The sequence below is a fragment of the Protopterus annectens genome, chromosome 5.part0, assembly GCF_019279795.1.
Source record: "Protopterus annectens isolate FY-2018-M chromosome 5.part0, PAN1.0, whole genome shotgun sequence".
NCBI classification, from domain to species: Eukaryota; Metazoa; Chordata; order Ceratodontiformes; family Protopteridae; genus Protopterus; species Protopterus annectens.
In genome coordinates this window covers 1,237,498,980-1,237,517,991 of record NC_056735.1, presented here as the reverse complement: position 1 = coordinate 1,237,517,991, position 19,012 = coordinate 1,237,498,980, and the positions used below count along the sequence as shown (strand labels likewise).

The 19,012-nt window shown below is 40.4% G+C and overlaps 1 protein-coding gene across 1 annotated transcript in view; it reads left to right on the top strand.

The window, feature by feature from the left end:
• Window positions 1-17,644, top strand: part of LOC122802345 (probable ATP-dependent RNA helicase DDX60) — a 270,630-nt gene extending 252,986 nt beyond the window's left edge. Inside the window, exon 5 of the mRNA XM_044071982.1 lies at window positions 17,459-17,644. Coding sequence (XP_043927917.1) covers window positions 17,459-17,644 — 186 coding nt within the window. The remainder of the gene's footprint in view (window positions 1-17,458) is intronic.
• Window positions 17,645-19,012: the final 1,368 nt, after the last annotated feature.

Here is a 19,012-nt window from a genome sequence, read left to right as displayed (position 1 = left end):
ACCCATGGCTACTCCATTCTTTTGCAATAAATATCGCCCATCAAAGGTGAAAACAGTATTAGTTAAAATCAATTCAAGTAAAATACAATATAATTGTATATTATATTTCGATATCCCCTTCTCTCATAATAACTGCCTAACAAAATCTATTTCAGCTTCATTAGGTATCATGGTAAATAAAGACATGATGTCTAAGCTAACAAAACGTCTGGATCAAAAATGTCTGAAAAAACATGTTCAGATAATGTGCATAAAAATGCTTTGTATCTCTCATAATACTGGACATTTTTATAAGCTTTGGGTCTCAGCTGTTTCTCCATATAGATGGAAATAGGCTTGGTAAGCCATTCTTTGCTGGAAGCAATAGGCCTCATGGGAGGGTCATTTAGACTTTTTTGTATCTTGGGAAGTCTTTTAATACTGGGAACATAAGGTGTCTCAACTAAGAAATATTTATACAACTCTTGTGCTATCATACCTGACATAAGTAACCCATACAAATCAGAATGCACATTTTTAATAATCTTATTTAATCGCTCATTATTTAAGCTGACACAGGTATTAACATCGTTTAACATTTCATTCATCATACTGTAATAAACCGTATCCATCACTACAATGGCTCTGCCCTTATCTGTGGATTTGATGGTGATGTCTTTGTTATTTTTTAAGCTTAATAATGCTTTGTATTCATCATCAGTTATATTATAAAAATTATTTCTCTTGTTTTTATCTAAAGTAGCCATCTCAATTAAATCGTTCTCGCAAGCTTTCTCAAGAGCCTCAGTAAATGGATTTAAAGCAAAACACTTCCTTTGCAGTATTTCCAAAAATTAAACTAAGCATGACATTTCTGTAAAACATTTTTTCTTTAAAGAGGGTATAAACGACAAACCTCTCTGAAGTAGTTTTTCTTTGTCAGAGTTTAAAACATAATTGGAAATGTTCACAACTAGCTCAGTGAGAACGATTTCCATATTGTCTTCATTTATGCTCACAAGTCTATTCCCTCTTCTGAATCCAACCTTCTCTGTATCCCTTGACTCTGCAAGCGCTGTTGTGGTGCATATTGCTTGATTGATAGTGGAAAAAACAAAAAAGTAGTTTGTTCTGTTAACAATTTCCTTGACTTTTCTCCTCACATCAAGATTGTTGGATCAGAAACTACCATTGCAGTGCATTCTAAAGATGAAGCTTCATGCCATGTATTAGCAGGAGGTGCATCTGATTGGCTAGTGGTTGTGGGTGGATCAAATCTTGGCTTACTGATTGGTTCCTTTGGCCAGGAAAACACCTGCCCTTTCCTAAAGTCCCCTAAATCTCTTTCCAATTTTTTCTTCTTTTGTAGATGTAATTTATGTTCAAAAGCTAGCGTGTTTGTCGTTAACACTTCTACAAACACATTAAGTCGGCTTGGTGTCATGATGCTACTTACTTGTTCCTGCATGCTCATGATACCATCTGTTAATTCACTTTCCATAGTAACATAATGTTCCACTATCAGTTTCATATAGCCAAAACTAGTTTCTATATTTAAGCCTTTGCCATTTAGACAATAAATCAGGGAAGGTGGTGCCATATGTAGGCATTTTAAGAATGCGCAAGCCTCTGGGCACACCTTGAAGTATAAACATGCTTCTAAATGCTTACGTTGCCACTGTATTTATTTCAGTTTCATTACTTTATTCTCAGTGCCCTGCATTAACAGCAATGCATTTTCAGAAACTTGATTCTCACCATTGGTATCCATTCATTCATTGACAGTGTACCCCAACAACGAATTAGCCTCAGCACATAACAGTCTCTTAAATAAATTGACTTTAGTGGTCACTCCTCTCTGAATAGGATTGTATTCCAATTCAAGATCAGTTCCCTCAGCCATGGTCTACAAACCTAAAGGAACAACAAAGTATGAAAAATTCACAAAGGGTTGGTGGATAAAGCACCTCTACTAATCCAATAATGTAGTAAACTCAAAAAGATGTGAGAAACACGGAGAGTGGAACAAACAATAATTGCTTTATCAAAATAAAAAAGTGAGCCCTTTCTCATCTCCAAGATGCTTTTTCAGACTTTTAACAAATTAATTAACTAAGCATAGCCCTTTTATATACAAATTCTCAAATAGAAAAACTGCCCCAATTAAACATGTAAATAAGTAATTTACATTAAAATGACAAAACTGATTCAAAATGAGATAAAAACTGTATCAAAAAAGAAATATAAATCTAAGATATAAACATATGATAAAAATATGCATATATTCATGAAATAGCATACAAACTTTAAAATTGTCAACGTATAATAGAACTTCAGAGAAAAAAATCTATAAAACAAAAATACAAGGCACTAATAATCTAGAGTGTGACCAATCATATGGCAGTGTTTAATCTCAGAAGATATGTATGTCTGTATGAATGTGTATGTATATATATAGGTTCATAGGTTCATAGGTTCATACTAGGCTATCTGCCCGAGGGCATTTACAAGCCTAGCCCATAGTTTTGTGGCTTACGCCACCCCTTTAGTTTGGGGAACTATACCCATTATTTTGCTGTGCCTCTGTCGAGCAGTGACACTGAGGTAATCCCTGGGGTATATCTGCGATCTCCCATCCATTGGTCAAGATTTCTCTTGAGCAAGGCCAGCGAGGTGCTCTGCCTCACATATACCGGGATTTTGTTCCACAGCATAGGGAGTCTTTGGGTGATGAATCTATCCCTCCAGCACGTCCTATTAATAGCCGTGTCGAGGTTTAAGTCTCCCGCCCTTGTGGCTCTGACGGATCTAGATTTTTGAGGTGAAGCATATTCATCAAATCTGGGTTTGACATGGCCTTGTATGTCAGGCACAGGTCACCTCTGAGCAAGCGGTGGCGACTGAATAGAGCTGGAGTTCCTTCAGACGGGCAGCATAGGACAGATTTTTGAGAACCCTTATCCCTTTGGTGAGGAACTTTGTGGCCTCTCCAGCTGCTGCAAGTGTCGGGTCAGATACATTCCGAATGGGGCATTGTACTCAATCATTGGTCTGATGAGTGATGAGTATAGGGAGACTATGACCTCCCTTGATCTAGATGTGAATCCCTTCATGATAAGGTGGGCAATGTAGAAGGTCTTCCTAACTACTTTAGCTACATGGGTGTCGAATGACAGGCTACTGTAAACCTGGGTCCCCAGGTCCCTGATAACTTCTTCTGTGCTCAGTGGATTGCCACCTATATGGTAGCTAGGGGTAACCTTGTTTTTCCCGAAGGGTATGACTATGCATTTTTTGGCATTTAACTTTAGGCCATGGCTCTGGCACCAGTTATCTGTTTCTGTGAGACCCTTCTGAAGGATATCTGTGTCAGATGTGTTTTCGACTATGGCGCCCAGTTTGCAGTCATCTGCAAACTTTGTCAGACATAACCCTCCTGTGTTTGCTTGTACTTCAGAAAAGTAGATGCCAAACAAGAGTGGGCCCAGGACTGAGCCCTGTGGGACACCACTTGTGACAGGCTTTGAGTCTGACATGGCGCCAGCAACTCTGACCCTGTGGGTTCTGTCACTCAGCCAGTTTGCAACCCATCTTGTGATGTATGGGTTAACATTTAAGCTGATGAGTTTTTCAATGATACCCGAGTGGGGTATTGTATCGAAGGCCTTCGCCAGACTGAGGTAGGCTGTATGGACTGCCTTTCCCTCATCAATGGCTTTGGTGACTGTTTCGAAAAAGTCAACCAAGTTTAAAAGGCATGATCTGCCTTTGACAAAGCCAAACTGGGTTGGATCCAAAGTCTGCAAATTCCCTATGTCTTTATTTATGAGATCCATTATGATCCTCTCCATGGCTTTGCAGATAAGGCTTGTCAAGCTAATGGGCCGGTAATTTCCAGGGTCGGTGGAGGCACCGCCTTTGTGAAGTGGGACCACAGTCGCAGTGCGCCACTCCCTGGGTACGTATCCAGAGGTGAGACTATGATTAAAATCCTGTCCTAGCTGTGGGTTTAATTCCTCGTTGAGTTCGTGGAGCACACAGCCGGGGACACCATCTGGTCCCATGGATGCTGTGTTTTTTGCCTTGGAGAGAGCAGTTCTCACTTGGGCGTTAGAGATGTTTGGGGGGCTGCATTCGTTTGGTATAGATATCTCTCCTTTTGGGGGGGGGGAGTTTGCACTGAACCTGTCAGCCTGTATGTTGGCAATGTCTGTAGGATCAGTAATCTTCACATCATTTTGAACTAGTTCTGAGCATATCTGGGAGTTTCCTCCCAGGTTTCTAACATAGCTAAAGAAGGCCTTATGATTGTCTTTTGAGTCTTTAGCTATTTTTCTCTCAAAATTTGCTTTGGATGATTTTATGAGAGCTCTTAGTTTTTTACTTATAGTGATCAAAGGTGTCTTACCTTTTAAGGATTTTGCTCTATCTTGTAGTAGCTTCCTCCTTTTGTTGTAGAGTTTGTTTATGGCTGGGGTCCACCAGACTGGACGCTTGCCTTTGGTACAAAGAGTCTTTGTTTTGCTTGGGATTGCCATATCCATGCAGTCCTGCAGGTGCTGGTAGAAGGCATTTGTAAGTGATTCAGCGGCTTAAGTACTGTTTTCCGCCGGCTCAGGGGCCTTTAAGGAGACCACACTAGTCTTTAGAAGTGTGAAGTCGGCTTTCGAGAAGTTCTTTACTGTGGTCTTTTTTCTTTCAGGTGGGAGTGGGATGAGGACCTCCAGTGAGATTAGTTTGTGATCTGATCTCACCAGTGAGGGGTATACTTCCGGTGTTGAACATTGTGCTCCCATGTTCGTGATGATGAGATCAAGTATGTTTTTTCCTCTTGTGGGGATGGTGACTAGTTGTTCCATGGCATTTGAGTTTATGAATTCCAGGAACTTTTGGGCTAGGGTGTTTGGGCTTGAGTAGTGTTCCCAGTCTATATTAGGGTAATTGAAGTCACCTAGTATGATGGTGTTTGGAGATACATTTATCCCCTCCAGTGTTTTCAGGAAAGCCATGTGAGGTTCCTGAGTTTGTGAGGGTGGCCTGTAACATGCTACAATTTGCAGAGCAGTCTTGCCTATGGTTAATTGCACCTGGATGGTCTCTGATGCATCGTGCGTTGCCACCAATCTTGAGGTGTGGGTGTCCTTGATGAATATGGATACCCCCCCTCCTTTCTTGGTATTGTCCGGATTTTGGCGCCGGAACGCATGATATGAGGTAAAACCTGATAGTGCTGGGGTGCTCTCAGGAGCCTTGAACCAGGTTTCTGTCACAGCACAGACATCGATGTTCTCCATACTGAGAAGGGCCTCGAGTGCGTGCATTTTGAGATTGAGACTTCTGGCATTGAGCAGCATTACCCTTAGTTTTTTTCCTTTTTTGTGCTCTAGGGTGGTAGGTTTAGAATTTGAGCCTTGCCTAAAAAAGGCACTATGGGGGTGGCAAGAGCCTTTGCCAGTATCCGGAATCCCAGGGGTGACAGGTGTAAGCCGTCCCTTGCGAAGCAGCGTGGCTTGTCCAGCATATATATATATTTTTATATATATACATATTCTATATATATATATATATATATATATGTATAGAATATGTATATATATATATATATATATATATATATATATATATATATATATATATATATATATATATATGTATATATATATATATATATATATATATATAAATCATACATATGAAAAACTAAAACAGATTTCATTTTCACATATATAATATATAAACCATGAAAAATAATAAATATCAGTATTAAAATATAGATTGACATGCTTTAGAGGTCTATCAACTAAAAAAGGTTTAAGTAAAACTTTATCGTTTAAACCATAGGCTTTTTCAGCCTGCATTCTGATGATCCACTGTGTCTCTTTTTTTCTGTCAAATTCTTCAAGTTGCCTAATCTAGCTCTATGGTGAACAAGCTCTATACCCAAAAATAAAAACTTATGCGTGGATCCATTGCTGAGTATGTGTCTAGCTAATGCATTGCTCTCATCTTCTTTATAGCCTATAAATGCTTTCTAACTCACTCCATTAGCATGTGATCAGTCTTACTTATATAAAAGGCAGGGCATTTATTACAAGAAGCTAAATAAACAAGATCCCTGGTTTTACAGTCTGCATAGTGTTTAAATTCTTCTACAATGATAGAGGTAACAACACGAAAAGGATTTCATCTCATAGACAAGGAACTTTTGGCTGCAGGAATTGCAATCATTGCTCCTATATACTCAAGGATAACAAGTTTATTCACCCACCACTAATATTAAATATGAATTTAAACACTATACAGACTGTAAAACCAGGGATCTTGTCTATTTAGCTTCTTGCAATAAATGACATATCATGGATCCACACATAAGTTTTCATTTTGGGTATAGAGCTTGTTCCCTTCACATGGTCGACATTTCAGAATGTCGACATTCATATGGCCAAGACCATATGATCAACATTCACAATGCCTACCATGCGGAACCGGCATCTCTGTACAGTGCAGAATGGAAAGATTTCCATCTTCCGCACTGTAGTACGACCTCGGAGTTGGTATATTTAAGATCCGGGGTGTGTGGAGGTGGAGCCCCCCAGGGGGTGCAAGGGGGCATAGCCCCCCTGCTAGCAGAGTGAAAGTAAGTTTTTTTTGTGTTTTTTTATTTTTATTTCTATGGTTGACATTTCGAATTTTGATCCTGTGGTCTCAGCCATATGAATGTCGACATTCTGAAATGTCAACCATATGAAGTAGATCCGCACACACACACACACACACACACACACACACACATATATATATATATATATATATATATATACACACACACACACACACACACACACACACACACACACACACACAGACACACACACACATACATATACATGTTCTGAGACTGAACACTGCCATCTGTTGGTCACACTCTAGATTGTTAGTGAATTATATTTTTGTTTTATAGATTTTTTTTTCTCTGAAGTTGCATTATACATTGATAGTTTTAAAGTTTGTCTGTTATTTCATGAATATATGCATATATTTTATTATATATCTTAGGTTTATATTTCTTTTTTGATATAGTTTTTATCTAATTTTGAATCAGTTTTTATTAGGAATCTTTGGACTTGTTTAAATATACTTGTCTCTCAATGTCGCTTTAATTGTGAATTGCTTATTGACATGTTTAATTGGAGGAGATTTTCTGTTTGAGAATTTGTATATAAAGGGACTATACTTAGTTAATTAATTTATTAAAAGTCCGAAGAAGCATTTTGGAGATGTGAAAGCGCTTACTTTTTTATTTTAATAAAACAATTATTGTTTGCTACTCTTGCTGTGTTTGTCACCTGTTTTTGAGTTTAAAACATAAAACTAAATAAATAAATTAGCAGCACTAGCCAATGCTACATATGCACAAGGGGGTTAAAACTCAGAATGCATGTAGGAAGCAGTCACAGTGCCTTTTGTTTAACTTTAAATAAAGAACAACAAAGCAAAAAATGTGCGTTATGTTTAGTACATAAGCTAACTAAAGTAGTTAGTAGTGCTAAACATAATTTTTTAAATGAACTTATTTCATTGGCTGGCCATTGGCTCTCCTGGAGTACTTGGGTGGCTGCCATTTTCACTCCTATTATAGTCCTCCACTGCTTGTCCTGATTTACACTCACAACACTTGCATAGTATTTTCTAATTAAAAATGTATTTTATAAGTTAGACTTCTTTCTGTGTTGACAAGCAGCTACATCCAGTACTACTGAGAGCAAATACTGTATTACAGGACACTAAACATTTATTGCATGACTTATTTTTGCACAACAGATTAGTAATATTATTAATGATTGTTTTTTAGTAACACTCGATGTGGAGTCTTTGTTCACCTGTATACTGAATGTTGAGGGTATAAACATGGTGAAACAGTATTTGATTGTTCACAGTGATTATGATTTGAAACAAGTTGATTTGATTTGTTTATTTATAGAAGTCATTCTTGAAAATAATATTTTCATTTTTCAGGATATGTATTTTTTGCAGAAAAAAGGCGTAGCTATGGGCACTTTGTGTGCCAATAGCTACGCCAACATGATTTTGGCTTGTTGGGAAGAGCAGTTTATATTCAACAGTCATTATACAGAATTTGTCTTGTTCTACAGGGGATTTGTTGATGATGTGACATTAATTTGGAGTGGGGATGCATCAGCCTTGGGTGAGTTCCTTGAGTATGTGAACACTACTACATCTTCTTTAAGGTTCACAACTTTTACATCAGTTGATGAGGTGACATTTCTAGATGCGAAGATTGTTAAAAATGCATTGGGCAACTTGGTAACTAGGCTCTACAGGAAACCATGTAGAAAGAATGCAGTATTGCAGTGCAGTAGCATGTATCCACCGCATGTGTATATTAGTATTTTGAGAGGTCAGGGCATGAGGATGTCACGGTTGAACAACACAGATGAAGGGTTCTTGGGTGACCTTGAGACACTTCCCAATGATTTTTTGGAGAGGGGCTACAGTCATAAAGAAGTAGAGGGGATGACTAGAGATGTTAAGGTTCTCAGGAGTGATAGAGCTGTACCATATTTTTCAGAAGACAGACATGAAGTAGGACCCACTGTGTCTAGTAGGAGGCAGACACCACTGACCCTGTCCTATGCTAGTGAAATTACAAATATTAAAGATGTCATTTTTTTCCAGCTGGGGTATTTTAACTTCAGATGACCGTATAAAAGAACTAGTGGGTGAGAGACCCACATTTAGTTATAAAAATGAAAAGTCTTTAAAGTGACGTCTGTGCTATAAGGACAACATGGAGGCTGTAGTCACTAGACAGACCAATATGGGGACTCGCTCTTGTGGGCGGTGTAAGTTTTGCTGTCATATAGACACATCATATGAGTTCAAACACCCTGTTTCTAAACAGATTTTTTCTTTTAGCGTCACTGCGAACTGTAGAACTAAGAACCTGGTTTATCTTGCCACCTGCAAAGAATGTACTAGTTCTTATTTGGGGAAGACTAACAGGATGTTTTATGAAAGTATTAGGGAACACACTTATGCAATTAGGAAAGGTGATTCTACCAATGCCTTGGCAAAACATCTATTTGAGTCTGGCTTAACACATAGTTTTCGTTTTAAAGCTGTAGAAGTTGTATCTGAGGACTAACGGGGGGAGCAACCTCAGGAATTTTACTGAGGAGAGAGAGTTGCATTGGATTTTAAAGCTCTTTGTTGACAGGAAACCTGGACTCAGTGACACGGTTTCTTTAAAACCTGTGTTGAAGTCTAATGATTTACCTAGATAATTACTGCCTTCATTTGATAGGCTAATTGATTGTTTTAAATTGTTTATAATGTGGCCTTGTTATGTGAAATGTTTGAAGAAGCTCACCTTTTTTAACTGCTGTTTTGTGGTTTTATTAAAGGACTTTACTTCAGCCTTGTCACTGGGATTTCATTCATTTTTTTGTTACTTTGTTCTGTTGTTTGTGAAGGCTTCCCAGTCAAGCTCGTTGGAGGTTTGTTTTTACTTTTTTGAGTTTTAGATATTCAGATGAATTGATAAAACTGCAAAAATCAGAGACTGAAATGAAGAAAAGTCTTGTCTGATCTGTCAGAACCTTAGACTGACACATTTCTGTGTTTGTCTCTCATTTAATTAAACTACTGTCTGTATTGTGTGTTAATTGCATCGAGCATCCATAAATGTTAACATATTAACTTATTCTTTTGGTAATCCCTACCTCTTTCATTACATTTTGAACTGGGTATTACTGCAAATTCACATGTTCTCATAATCAAAACATTTATCTCACAAATAATGCTTGCTTAGGCAGACTTCATTTTCCTCTGTGCATATCCCTTATTATGATTTATTTTCCCACTAAATGTCAGAGTTGTTTCCTCATCAGTTATCTTCTCTCCTAAATGAACAATGACTTCAGTGTAATGTGCAAGGAGAACCTTTAGATTTATGACATGGCATAGCCTAGTCTTGTAAAGTATCAGGCTTTCTCTCTCTCTCTCTCTCTCTCTCTCTCTCACACACACACACACACACACACACACACACACACACACACACACACACACACACACACGCACACACATACCTGTGTTTAATGTGTGTAGTTATACCATGCATCTAAGCTGCATAGTCATAGTCCTTTCCTGCGCTGGCATTTTCAAGTGTCCTTTTTAGTCAATGAGAATGAAATGATGTACTTCCCTTTCTAGGCACAAGTGGATATTCAAGCAATGTTTCTCATACTTGTAACTTATTTCCTGGACTCCTATTAATCTGAAAGCTTGATTAATCCTAAAACTTTGTCGGTTCAATAAATGGTCTTACATCTCCTCTGTGTTCCAATGTCTATGTGTCTGTTCTAGGCATTCCCAAAAGTATAGCCTGGTCTTCTAAAAGTGTCAAGCTTTCTGTCTTTCGCTCACACACACACACACACACACACACACACACACACACACACACATGTATCTGTGTTTTATGTGTGTAGTTGTTATACTAACCATCTGAGCTCCACAATTCTTTCCTGCACTGGCATTTTCAAGTGTCTTTTTCAGCCAGTGAGAATGAAATTATGTACTTCCCTTTCTAGGCATAGTATATATTCAAGCAATGTTTCTAATACTTGTAATTTATTTCCTGACTGAAGAATCCTGTTAGTCTGAAAGTTCAGTTAATTCTAAAATTTTCATTGTTTCAATAAATGGTCTTACGTCTCCTCTGTGTTCCAGTGTGTCTCTTCTAGGCATTCCTTAATGTCTCATAGGTTCATAGGTAGATACTAGGCTATCTGCCCGAAAGCATTTATAAGCCTAGACAGAGTGTATTGGCTTTCGCTGCCCCCTTAGATTAGTTCCCTGTGCCTCTGTCCAGCAGAGCCACTGAAGTGATCCCTGTGGAAAAGTTTCTGTTTCCCATCCACTCATCAAGGTTTCTTTTGAAGAGTGTTAGTGAGGAGCTCTGCATAACAGGTTCATAGGCAGATACTAGGCTATTTGCTCTAGGGCATTTATAAGCCTACCCAGGGTCTATTTGGCTTCCGCATCCCTATTAGATTAGCCTACTGTGCCTCTGTAAAGTAGGTCACAGACGGTATCCGTTTAAGATTAGTTTACTGTGCCTCTGTCTAGCAGGGACACAGGAGAGATCCCAGGGGTGAATTTGCGATTTCCCATCCACGCGTCCAAATTTCGCTTGAAGAGGGTCAGCGAGGGGCTATGTCTAACATGAATTGGGATTCTATTCAAGAGTGGGAGGAGCCTCTGGGAAATGAATATGTCCCTCCAGCATGTCCTATTTATTTTTGTGCTGAGGTTTAGGTCCCTGGAGTGTGCATCTCTAAGGGACTTGGATTTTTTGAGGTGGAGCATGCCCATTAATTCTGGGTTTGACATGGCTTTGTACATCAGGCATAGATCGCCTCTGAGTAGGCGGTAAGCAACTGAGTAGAGCTGTAGTTTCTTTAGTCGAGCTGCATAGGACATCTGTTTGTAGCCCATGATCCTCTTGGTGAGGTACTTTTGGGGTCTCTCCAGTTGCTGCAGGTGTCGGGTAAGGTACATCCCAAAAGGGGCATTGTATTCAATTATGGGCCTGATGAGTGACGAGTAGAGGGGCACAATGACCTCTCTTGATCTAGATGCGAACCCTTTCGTGATAAGGTGGGCTATATAAAAGGTCTTTCTAACCACTCTGACAATGTGATTATCAAAGAAGAGATTACTATCTACGTTGGTCCCCAAATCTCTAATTACTTCTTCTGTACTTAATGGATTACCACCTATGTGGTAATTTGTGGGCACCTTGTTTTTCCCAAAGGGATGACTATGCACTTTTTAACATTTAGCTTGAGGCCGTGGTTCTGGCACCAAGCATCCGTCTCTGTGAGACCCTTTTGGAGGATGCTTGTGTCAGCTGGAGATTCGATTATGGCCCCAGTTTGCAGTCATCTGCGAACTTTGTCAGCCATAATCCCCCCATGTTAGCCTGAACCTCAGAGAAGTATATACCAAACAAGAGAGGTCCCAGAACTGAGCCCTGTGGGATGCCACTTGTAACTCGTTTGGATTCGGACATGGCACCTGTGATTCTGACCATGTGAGTTTTATCTCTGAGCCAGTTTGCAACCCATCTTGTGATATAGGGGTTGATATTTAAGCTGGTAAGCTTATTTATGATGCCTGAGTGGGGTATTGTGTCGAAGGCTTTTGCGAGGTCCAGGTAGGCTGTGTGGACTACATTGCCCTCATCTATGGCTTTAGTAACTGTTTCAAAGAAATCAACTAGGTTTAAGAGGCAAGGTCTGCCCTTAACAAAGCCGAATTGAGTTGGGTCCAGTGTCTGGAGGTTCCCAATGTCTTTGTTTATGAGTTCCATGATAATACGCTCCATAGCTTTACAGACCAGACTAGTCAGGCTTATGGGGCGATAGATTCCGGGGTCCGTTGTGGCACCACTTTTGTGGAGTGGGACCACTGTAGCTGTATGCCATTCTTTGGGTACATATCCTGTAGTAAGGCTAAGTTTGAACAGTGACTTAATGTGAGGGTTCAGTTCTTCTTGGAGCTCGTGTAAGACACAGCCTGGGACATCGTCCGGTCCCATAGATGCTGTGTTTTTTGCTTTGGAGAGGGCAGCTTTCACCTGTGCATCTGTGATGTCAGGGAGGTTACATTCAGTTGGGATAGGCGTTTGCTCCTTTGGGGGGGGAAGGGGGGGGAAGTTTGCTCTGAATCTGCCTGCCAGGATGTTGGCTATGTCTGAAGGTTCGGTATATTTTGTACCGTTATGCAACAATTCAGAGCATATCTGGGAGTTTCCGCCCATGTTTCTGACATAACTAAAGAAGGCCTTGTGATTATCTTTAGTGTCTAGGGCAATTTTTCTTTCGAAACTGGCCTTTGATGATTTTATGAGGGATCGAAGTTTCTTGCTAATACTGATCAGAGATGCCTTCCCTTTTGGGATTTTGCTCTGTCATGTAGTAGCTTCCTCCTTCTGTTGTATAGCTTATTTATGGCCGGGGTCCACCAGACCGGTCTCCTGTTTTTGGAGGAGTGAGTCTTGGTTTTATTTTGGATAGCACGATCCATGCATTCCTGCAGGTGCTCATAGAATGCATTTGTAAAGGATTCTGCGGATTGGGCTGTATTATCCTCTGGCCCAGGGGCTTTGAAGGATTCCACCTCAGTCTTGAGAAGTGCAAAGTTGGCTTTGGAGAAATTCTTTACAGTGATTTTCTTGGCTGGGGGTGGGGACAGGATATGGATGTCCAGGGAAATTTGTTTATGGTCTGATCTTACCAATGATGGGTTTACCTCTGGTGTGGAACATAGAGTCCCCATGTTGGTGATGACCAGGTCCAATATGTTGTTCCCTCTTGTGGGAGTGGTGACCTTGCGTTAAATCCAAGGAACCGTTGGGCAAGGGTGTTTGGGCTTGAGTAGTTTTCCCAGTCAATGTTTGGGTAGTTGAAGTCACCCAATAGCATAGTGTTTGGAGAGACCTTCATATTTTCCAGTGTTCTCAGGAATGCCAGGTGGGGTTCCTGTAATAGGGAGGGTGTTCTGTAAAAGGCTACAGACTGAAAGGCAGTTTTGCCCACTGTTAGTTGCACATGGATGGTTTCCGATGCTTCGTGCAGTGCCACTAACCTGGAGGTGTAGGTATTTTTGATGAATATAAATACTCCCCCTCCTTTGATACTTCGGTCCGAGTTTTGGGGCCGAAACGCATGGTATGAGTTATAACCTGGTAGTGCTGGGGTGCTCTCAGGAGCCTTGAACCAGGTTTCTGTTACTGCACAGACATTGATTTTCTCCATACTGAGGAGAGTATCGAGTGCGTGCATCTTGAGGTTCAGACTTCTGGCATTGAGTAGCATTACCTTTAGTTTTTTTATCTTTGGGTTGTCTATGGAGGTGGGTTTATCCTTTGAGCCTTGCCTAAAAAAGGCACTATGGGGGTGGCAAGAGCCTTGGCCAGTATATAAAAGCCTAAGGGTGACAGGTGCAAGCTGTCCCTAGCGAAGCAACGTGGCTTGTCGAGCATGTCATCGCTGGATCCCCTTTGAATGACACCAATAATTTAGCCAGTTGTTGAAACTGATCATTTTGTCTTTATACTGTGGCATCATTCTTGGTGAGGGCAAGATGCTACTCAAGGTCAGGGACATACCAGCCTGGGCTACATGGTCAGAGAGCTCCTCTATGCCTCTTTTCATGTAGTCCAGGGAGGTACGTCTCAGGTCATTCACACCATCATGGACAATGACGGAGTCGTACTTGCTTGGAGTGACCTGAGTGCTTGCATTATGTGGCAGATCCTGGCACCTGACAGGCAGTTTACAGTGACCTTCTCCTTGTTCAGTCTGGTGAGTGGGACGTCAGTGTGCCGGACAATAAGGTCCCCTATAACAAGTGTATTTGATGTGTTGTTTGGCCTTATGGGCTGTGACTGTGAGGCACACTGATTTTGTGAGATATGTGATTTGTGGGTATTGTTGAGGGGTGGCTGTTGCTTGGATATCTGCTTAGGAAGTCTTTGCTGTTTAGGCAGATTTTTATTTAGAGCCTCCAAGTATGTTTTTGTGTGTTTATGTGTTGGGTATGCAGATGCAATAGGTCTGTGTGAGACTGGATTTGTGGTGTGGGTGGTTACCTTTTCCTCCTGACTGACTGTGCCAGTCTTGGGTTGAGAGAGCTCTGCCTCCAGTTTGGCTGTGTAACTGCATCTCTCACATGTATTAGAGTTTGTTGGAAGGAGGAGAGGGTTGTCTGTGTACATAAGGCAATTGTAACATTGCCTCAACATTCCCAGATTCACCAGCTGGACTGGAGAGTAACCTTGAAAATGACCCTTGGACATACCAGATTAGTATAGGGAATTGTTTTTTTTACTGATCAAATTAGGGAAGGAAACTGATTTTTCACTTGATCAGGAAGGACCAATCGGGAGTCTAATACTTATGAGAAGTCAAGGAGGGTGTAGTGCTTTAGTTAGTTCTTCTTCCACACAGTACTGTGCCAGTGAGCGTTTATATCACACTATCGAAAGATGAAAACAGCGAACGCTATTTAATCATAGGTTCATAGGTAGGTACTAGGCTATCAGCCCTAGGGCCCATACAAGCCTAGCCAAAAAATGTACCCTGGCTTTTGCCACCCAAGAAAATTATTTTCCTGTGCCCCTGTCGAGCAGAGCCACAGAAGTGATCCCGAGGTGAATTTCCCATTTCCCATCCAATCATCAAGATTTTTCTTGAAGAGTGCTAATGAGGAGCTCTTTTTGACATAGATAGGTAGTCTATTCCAGAGTATGGGAAGTCTCTGGGACAGGAATCCATCCCTCCAGCATGTTCTGTTTATTGTGGTGACAAGGTTAAGGTCCCTAGAGTGTGTAGCTCGGAGGGATTGGGATTTCTTCAAGTGGAGCATGTCCAACAGCTCTGGGTTTGACATAGCTTTGTAAGTTAGGCAGAGATCGCCCCTGAGTAGGTGATATGCGATGGAGTAAAGCTGTAGTTTTTTGAGATGGTCTGCATAGGGCATATGTTTGAGGCCAGTAATCCTCTTTGTGAGGTATTTCTGTGGTCTTTCCAGTTGTTGTAGATGTCTTGTGAGGTACATACCAAAAGGGATGTTGTACTCTATAATGGGTCTAATGAGTGATGAGTAGAGGGGAACAATGATCTCTTTTTTTCTGGATGAGAATCCTTTTGTGATGAGATGAGCCACATAGAAGGATTTCCTGACCACTGTGGTGATGTAATTATCAAAGGAGAGACTACTGTCCACCTGTGTCCCAAGGTCTCTTATCACATTTTCGGCATTAAGTAGACTACCAGTTATGTGGTAGTTCATGGGTACAGAGTTTTTACCAAAGGGGATGACAATACACTTTTTGGCATTGAGCTTCAGGCCATGGCTTTGACACCAGGTATCTGTCTCATTGAGGCCCTTTTGTAGTTTGTCCACATCGTTAGGAGTTTCGATTATGGCTCCTAGTTTGCAGTCATCTGCAAACTTTGTTAGCTGAAGACCTTCTGTGTTGGCCTGCACTTCAGAGAAGTAGATACCAAACAGGAGAGGACCCAGGACTGAACCCTGTGGTACTCCACTTGTCATTGGTCTGATGTCGGATTTGGAATCCGCTACTTTCACAGTGTGGGTTCTGTCCATGAGCCAGTTGGCAACCCATCTTGTGACATAGGGATTTATACCTAGTTTAGTGAGCTTATCTATAATTCCAGAGTGGGGGATGGTGTCGAAAGCCTTGGCGAGATCTAGATAAGCTGTGTGAACCATTTTACCCTGATCTGTGGCTTTGGTGACTGCTTCAAAGAAGTCAATCAGGTTTAGGAGACATGATCTGCCTTTTACAAATCCAAACTGTGTAGGGTCCAGAGTTTGGAGATTACCAATGTCTTTGTTTATGAGTTCCATGATGATACGTTCCATGGCCTTGCAGAACAGGCTCTTCAGGCTAATGGGGCGGTAGTTCCCGGGGTCCATCATGGCTCCCCCTTTGTGGAGTGGGATAATCGAAAGTAAAATATCTAAACCAAAAAATATGGAACATTCAGAACAACAATTTTTTTCCCATGGAAAAAAATTGATATCCCGAAACACATACACACAACACAAGCACACCAAACAAACAGCAGTCCACACACATACACTTAAAATCCTACATCTAACCCTACACTAAACTGTACATACACTAACAATCCACTTACCTTAACCCAAACCCTAACCCTAAGGTCCGTCACTATCACACACTCACCTAACCCGCGCCCTAACCCTAACTCACTTATTCCACCCCTAACCCTAAAGTCTGTCACTATCGCACACTCACCTGACCCGCGCCCTAACCCTAACTCACTTAACCCGCCCCTAACCCTAACTCACCTAACCCGTGTCCTTAACCCTAACATCCACACAATTGCACACTTACCTGAACCCGACCTGTAACTTTCCACCACAGCACTGAAAATAGCGAAGCCACAAAAACGGCCAACTGAATTCTTTCCCTAGGAAAGAATTCGGTGTTCTGCAGCTTCGCTATTTTCAGCATTCGCTGAATAGGGGTCGATATTAGAACATCTGAAGTTTTAAAACTTCGATGTTCTGATATAGACCCGCCAGTGATATGCAAATATAATTCATAAGTTGTGGCAAGCTAATTCAGTACCTTCTAAATGCCATGTATCCTGACAAGGTATTATCATAATCCCAAGAAAAAACTTATATTCCTAATATTCTCCTGTTTTTAGATGGTAATATGTAACACTTCTTACATTTCCTGTAAAGCTAGTGAAATTATTTTCAGTCCTGTGAAGCAGGGATGTCATACTCTAATCTGTATCATTTTAACTCTGTTAAGACAAATTAACTATTGCATGGATAAAGCACTATTGATATAAATGATGATTATAGCATGTTATTTTCCATTTAGGTGATTCTTGAGGAGCTTCCTCCAGAATTTGCTGCTGCAGCAGAGGAGTACAATGATGTGGTTGACAAAATATTTGGCACTTTTTTACTCTCTACCTCAAAATTTGCTGATATGGAGCAAGAGTATCGACTTCCTCTTTCAAAGATATGTAAGTACAATGTCTTCAATACTGCTCTTTTATCATAAAACAAAAAGAGTAAAATAAGTTGAATATATCAGCCTTGAATATATCTTGTTTTTCAGTCATTGCAACCTCTGTGAAGATTTCTTTCTGAAAGTAGCTGTGATTCACTGGTTTGACATGGTATAAGAATTGTTTAAATTTCAGAATTAACTAGTTGTATATGTCCCACCTTGCTGCTCTGCAACAGTTGTATACTTAACTCATTTTTGAAATTCAGGATGCAGCCATTTTTATCTGTCATTCTAATTTCTGGAACTTCCAAGATGGCTGCACACTAATCCAACAGCTTGATTTCAGCTCTCCCAGTATGAAAAAAGAAACTGAAAGATAATGGCTAGTAATCACACTACCTGGATGCCAGCAAATAAGAAACTTGGAAAGCCTGGAAGAAAATCAACTGGAAAAGGTGATGAGAAAACACTGACTGTGAAAAGTCCTGCAGCTGTTCAGCAAAGTGTAGTTTAAGCTCCAGCTTTGGTGCAAGACATGACTTCCAGTAATCTAGAGGAAAAGATAAATCAAATGTGCTCAGAGCTGATTAAAATAAACAAAATGTTAAAGGAGCATGCTGACTCAAATAACAAAAGGCTGAAAAATGGTAAAAGCTTTAAACAGCTATTCAGATGAACTGATAAAACTGCAAAAACCAGATGCTAAAATGAATAAAAGACTGACTGAGTATGAGACTGCTCAAGAAGCACTGTTTCAAAAATGGTAGAGTTAGAAGACAGAACTCACAGGGAAACCTGAGTTTTTCTGCTTTACCAGTGAAACTGGAGGGAACAGACTGTATTAATTTTATGAAAGCACACATAAGCAACTAGACAAGTATTCCATAGCACAGCTTCTTAATTGAAAGGGCACATCTTGAGTATACTCCAGACCTTGCCATGAGAAAGCAGGCAAGACCTGTGTTAGTAAAGATGCAATCATGCCAGCAGAAGGAATTGATCCTTACAAAACTGGCAACAGGGCAAAGTTTTAAAACTAGAGACATTAGAGTGTTTGTGGAAAATGATTATTCACTGTACACCAGGCAGAAGAGAAGCAAATGTATCCCATCAGTCAGGGAATGTCTATAGCAAGGTTTGAGATTCAAGCTGCTGTACCCAGCTGTCTTCAGAATATTTTTACGTGGAGGATCGAAATAATTTTGTGATATAGAACAGACTAAGGAGGAAATACAAAAGTTTTTACAACAAAAAGGGAACCATCAAACAGAAGGGGACTCTGATTCTCATTCTTCTGGTAATAAAGCATATAGAGAGACTTTGCTAGTGAAACCTTTTCCAGTGTTCTGAAGGAAAATGCTTGAGAGACAAAAGAAAGCATAGTAGCTAACTAGAAGAATTAGAGTACATTGGACTTCA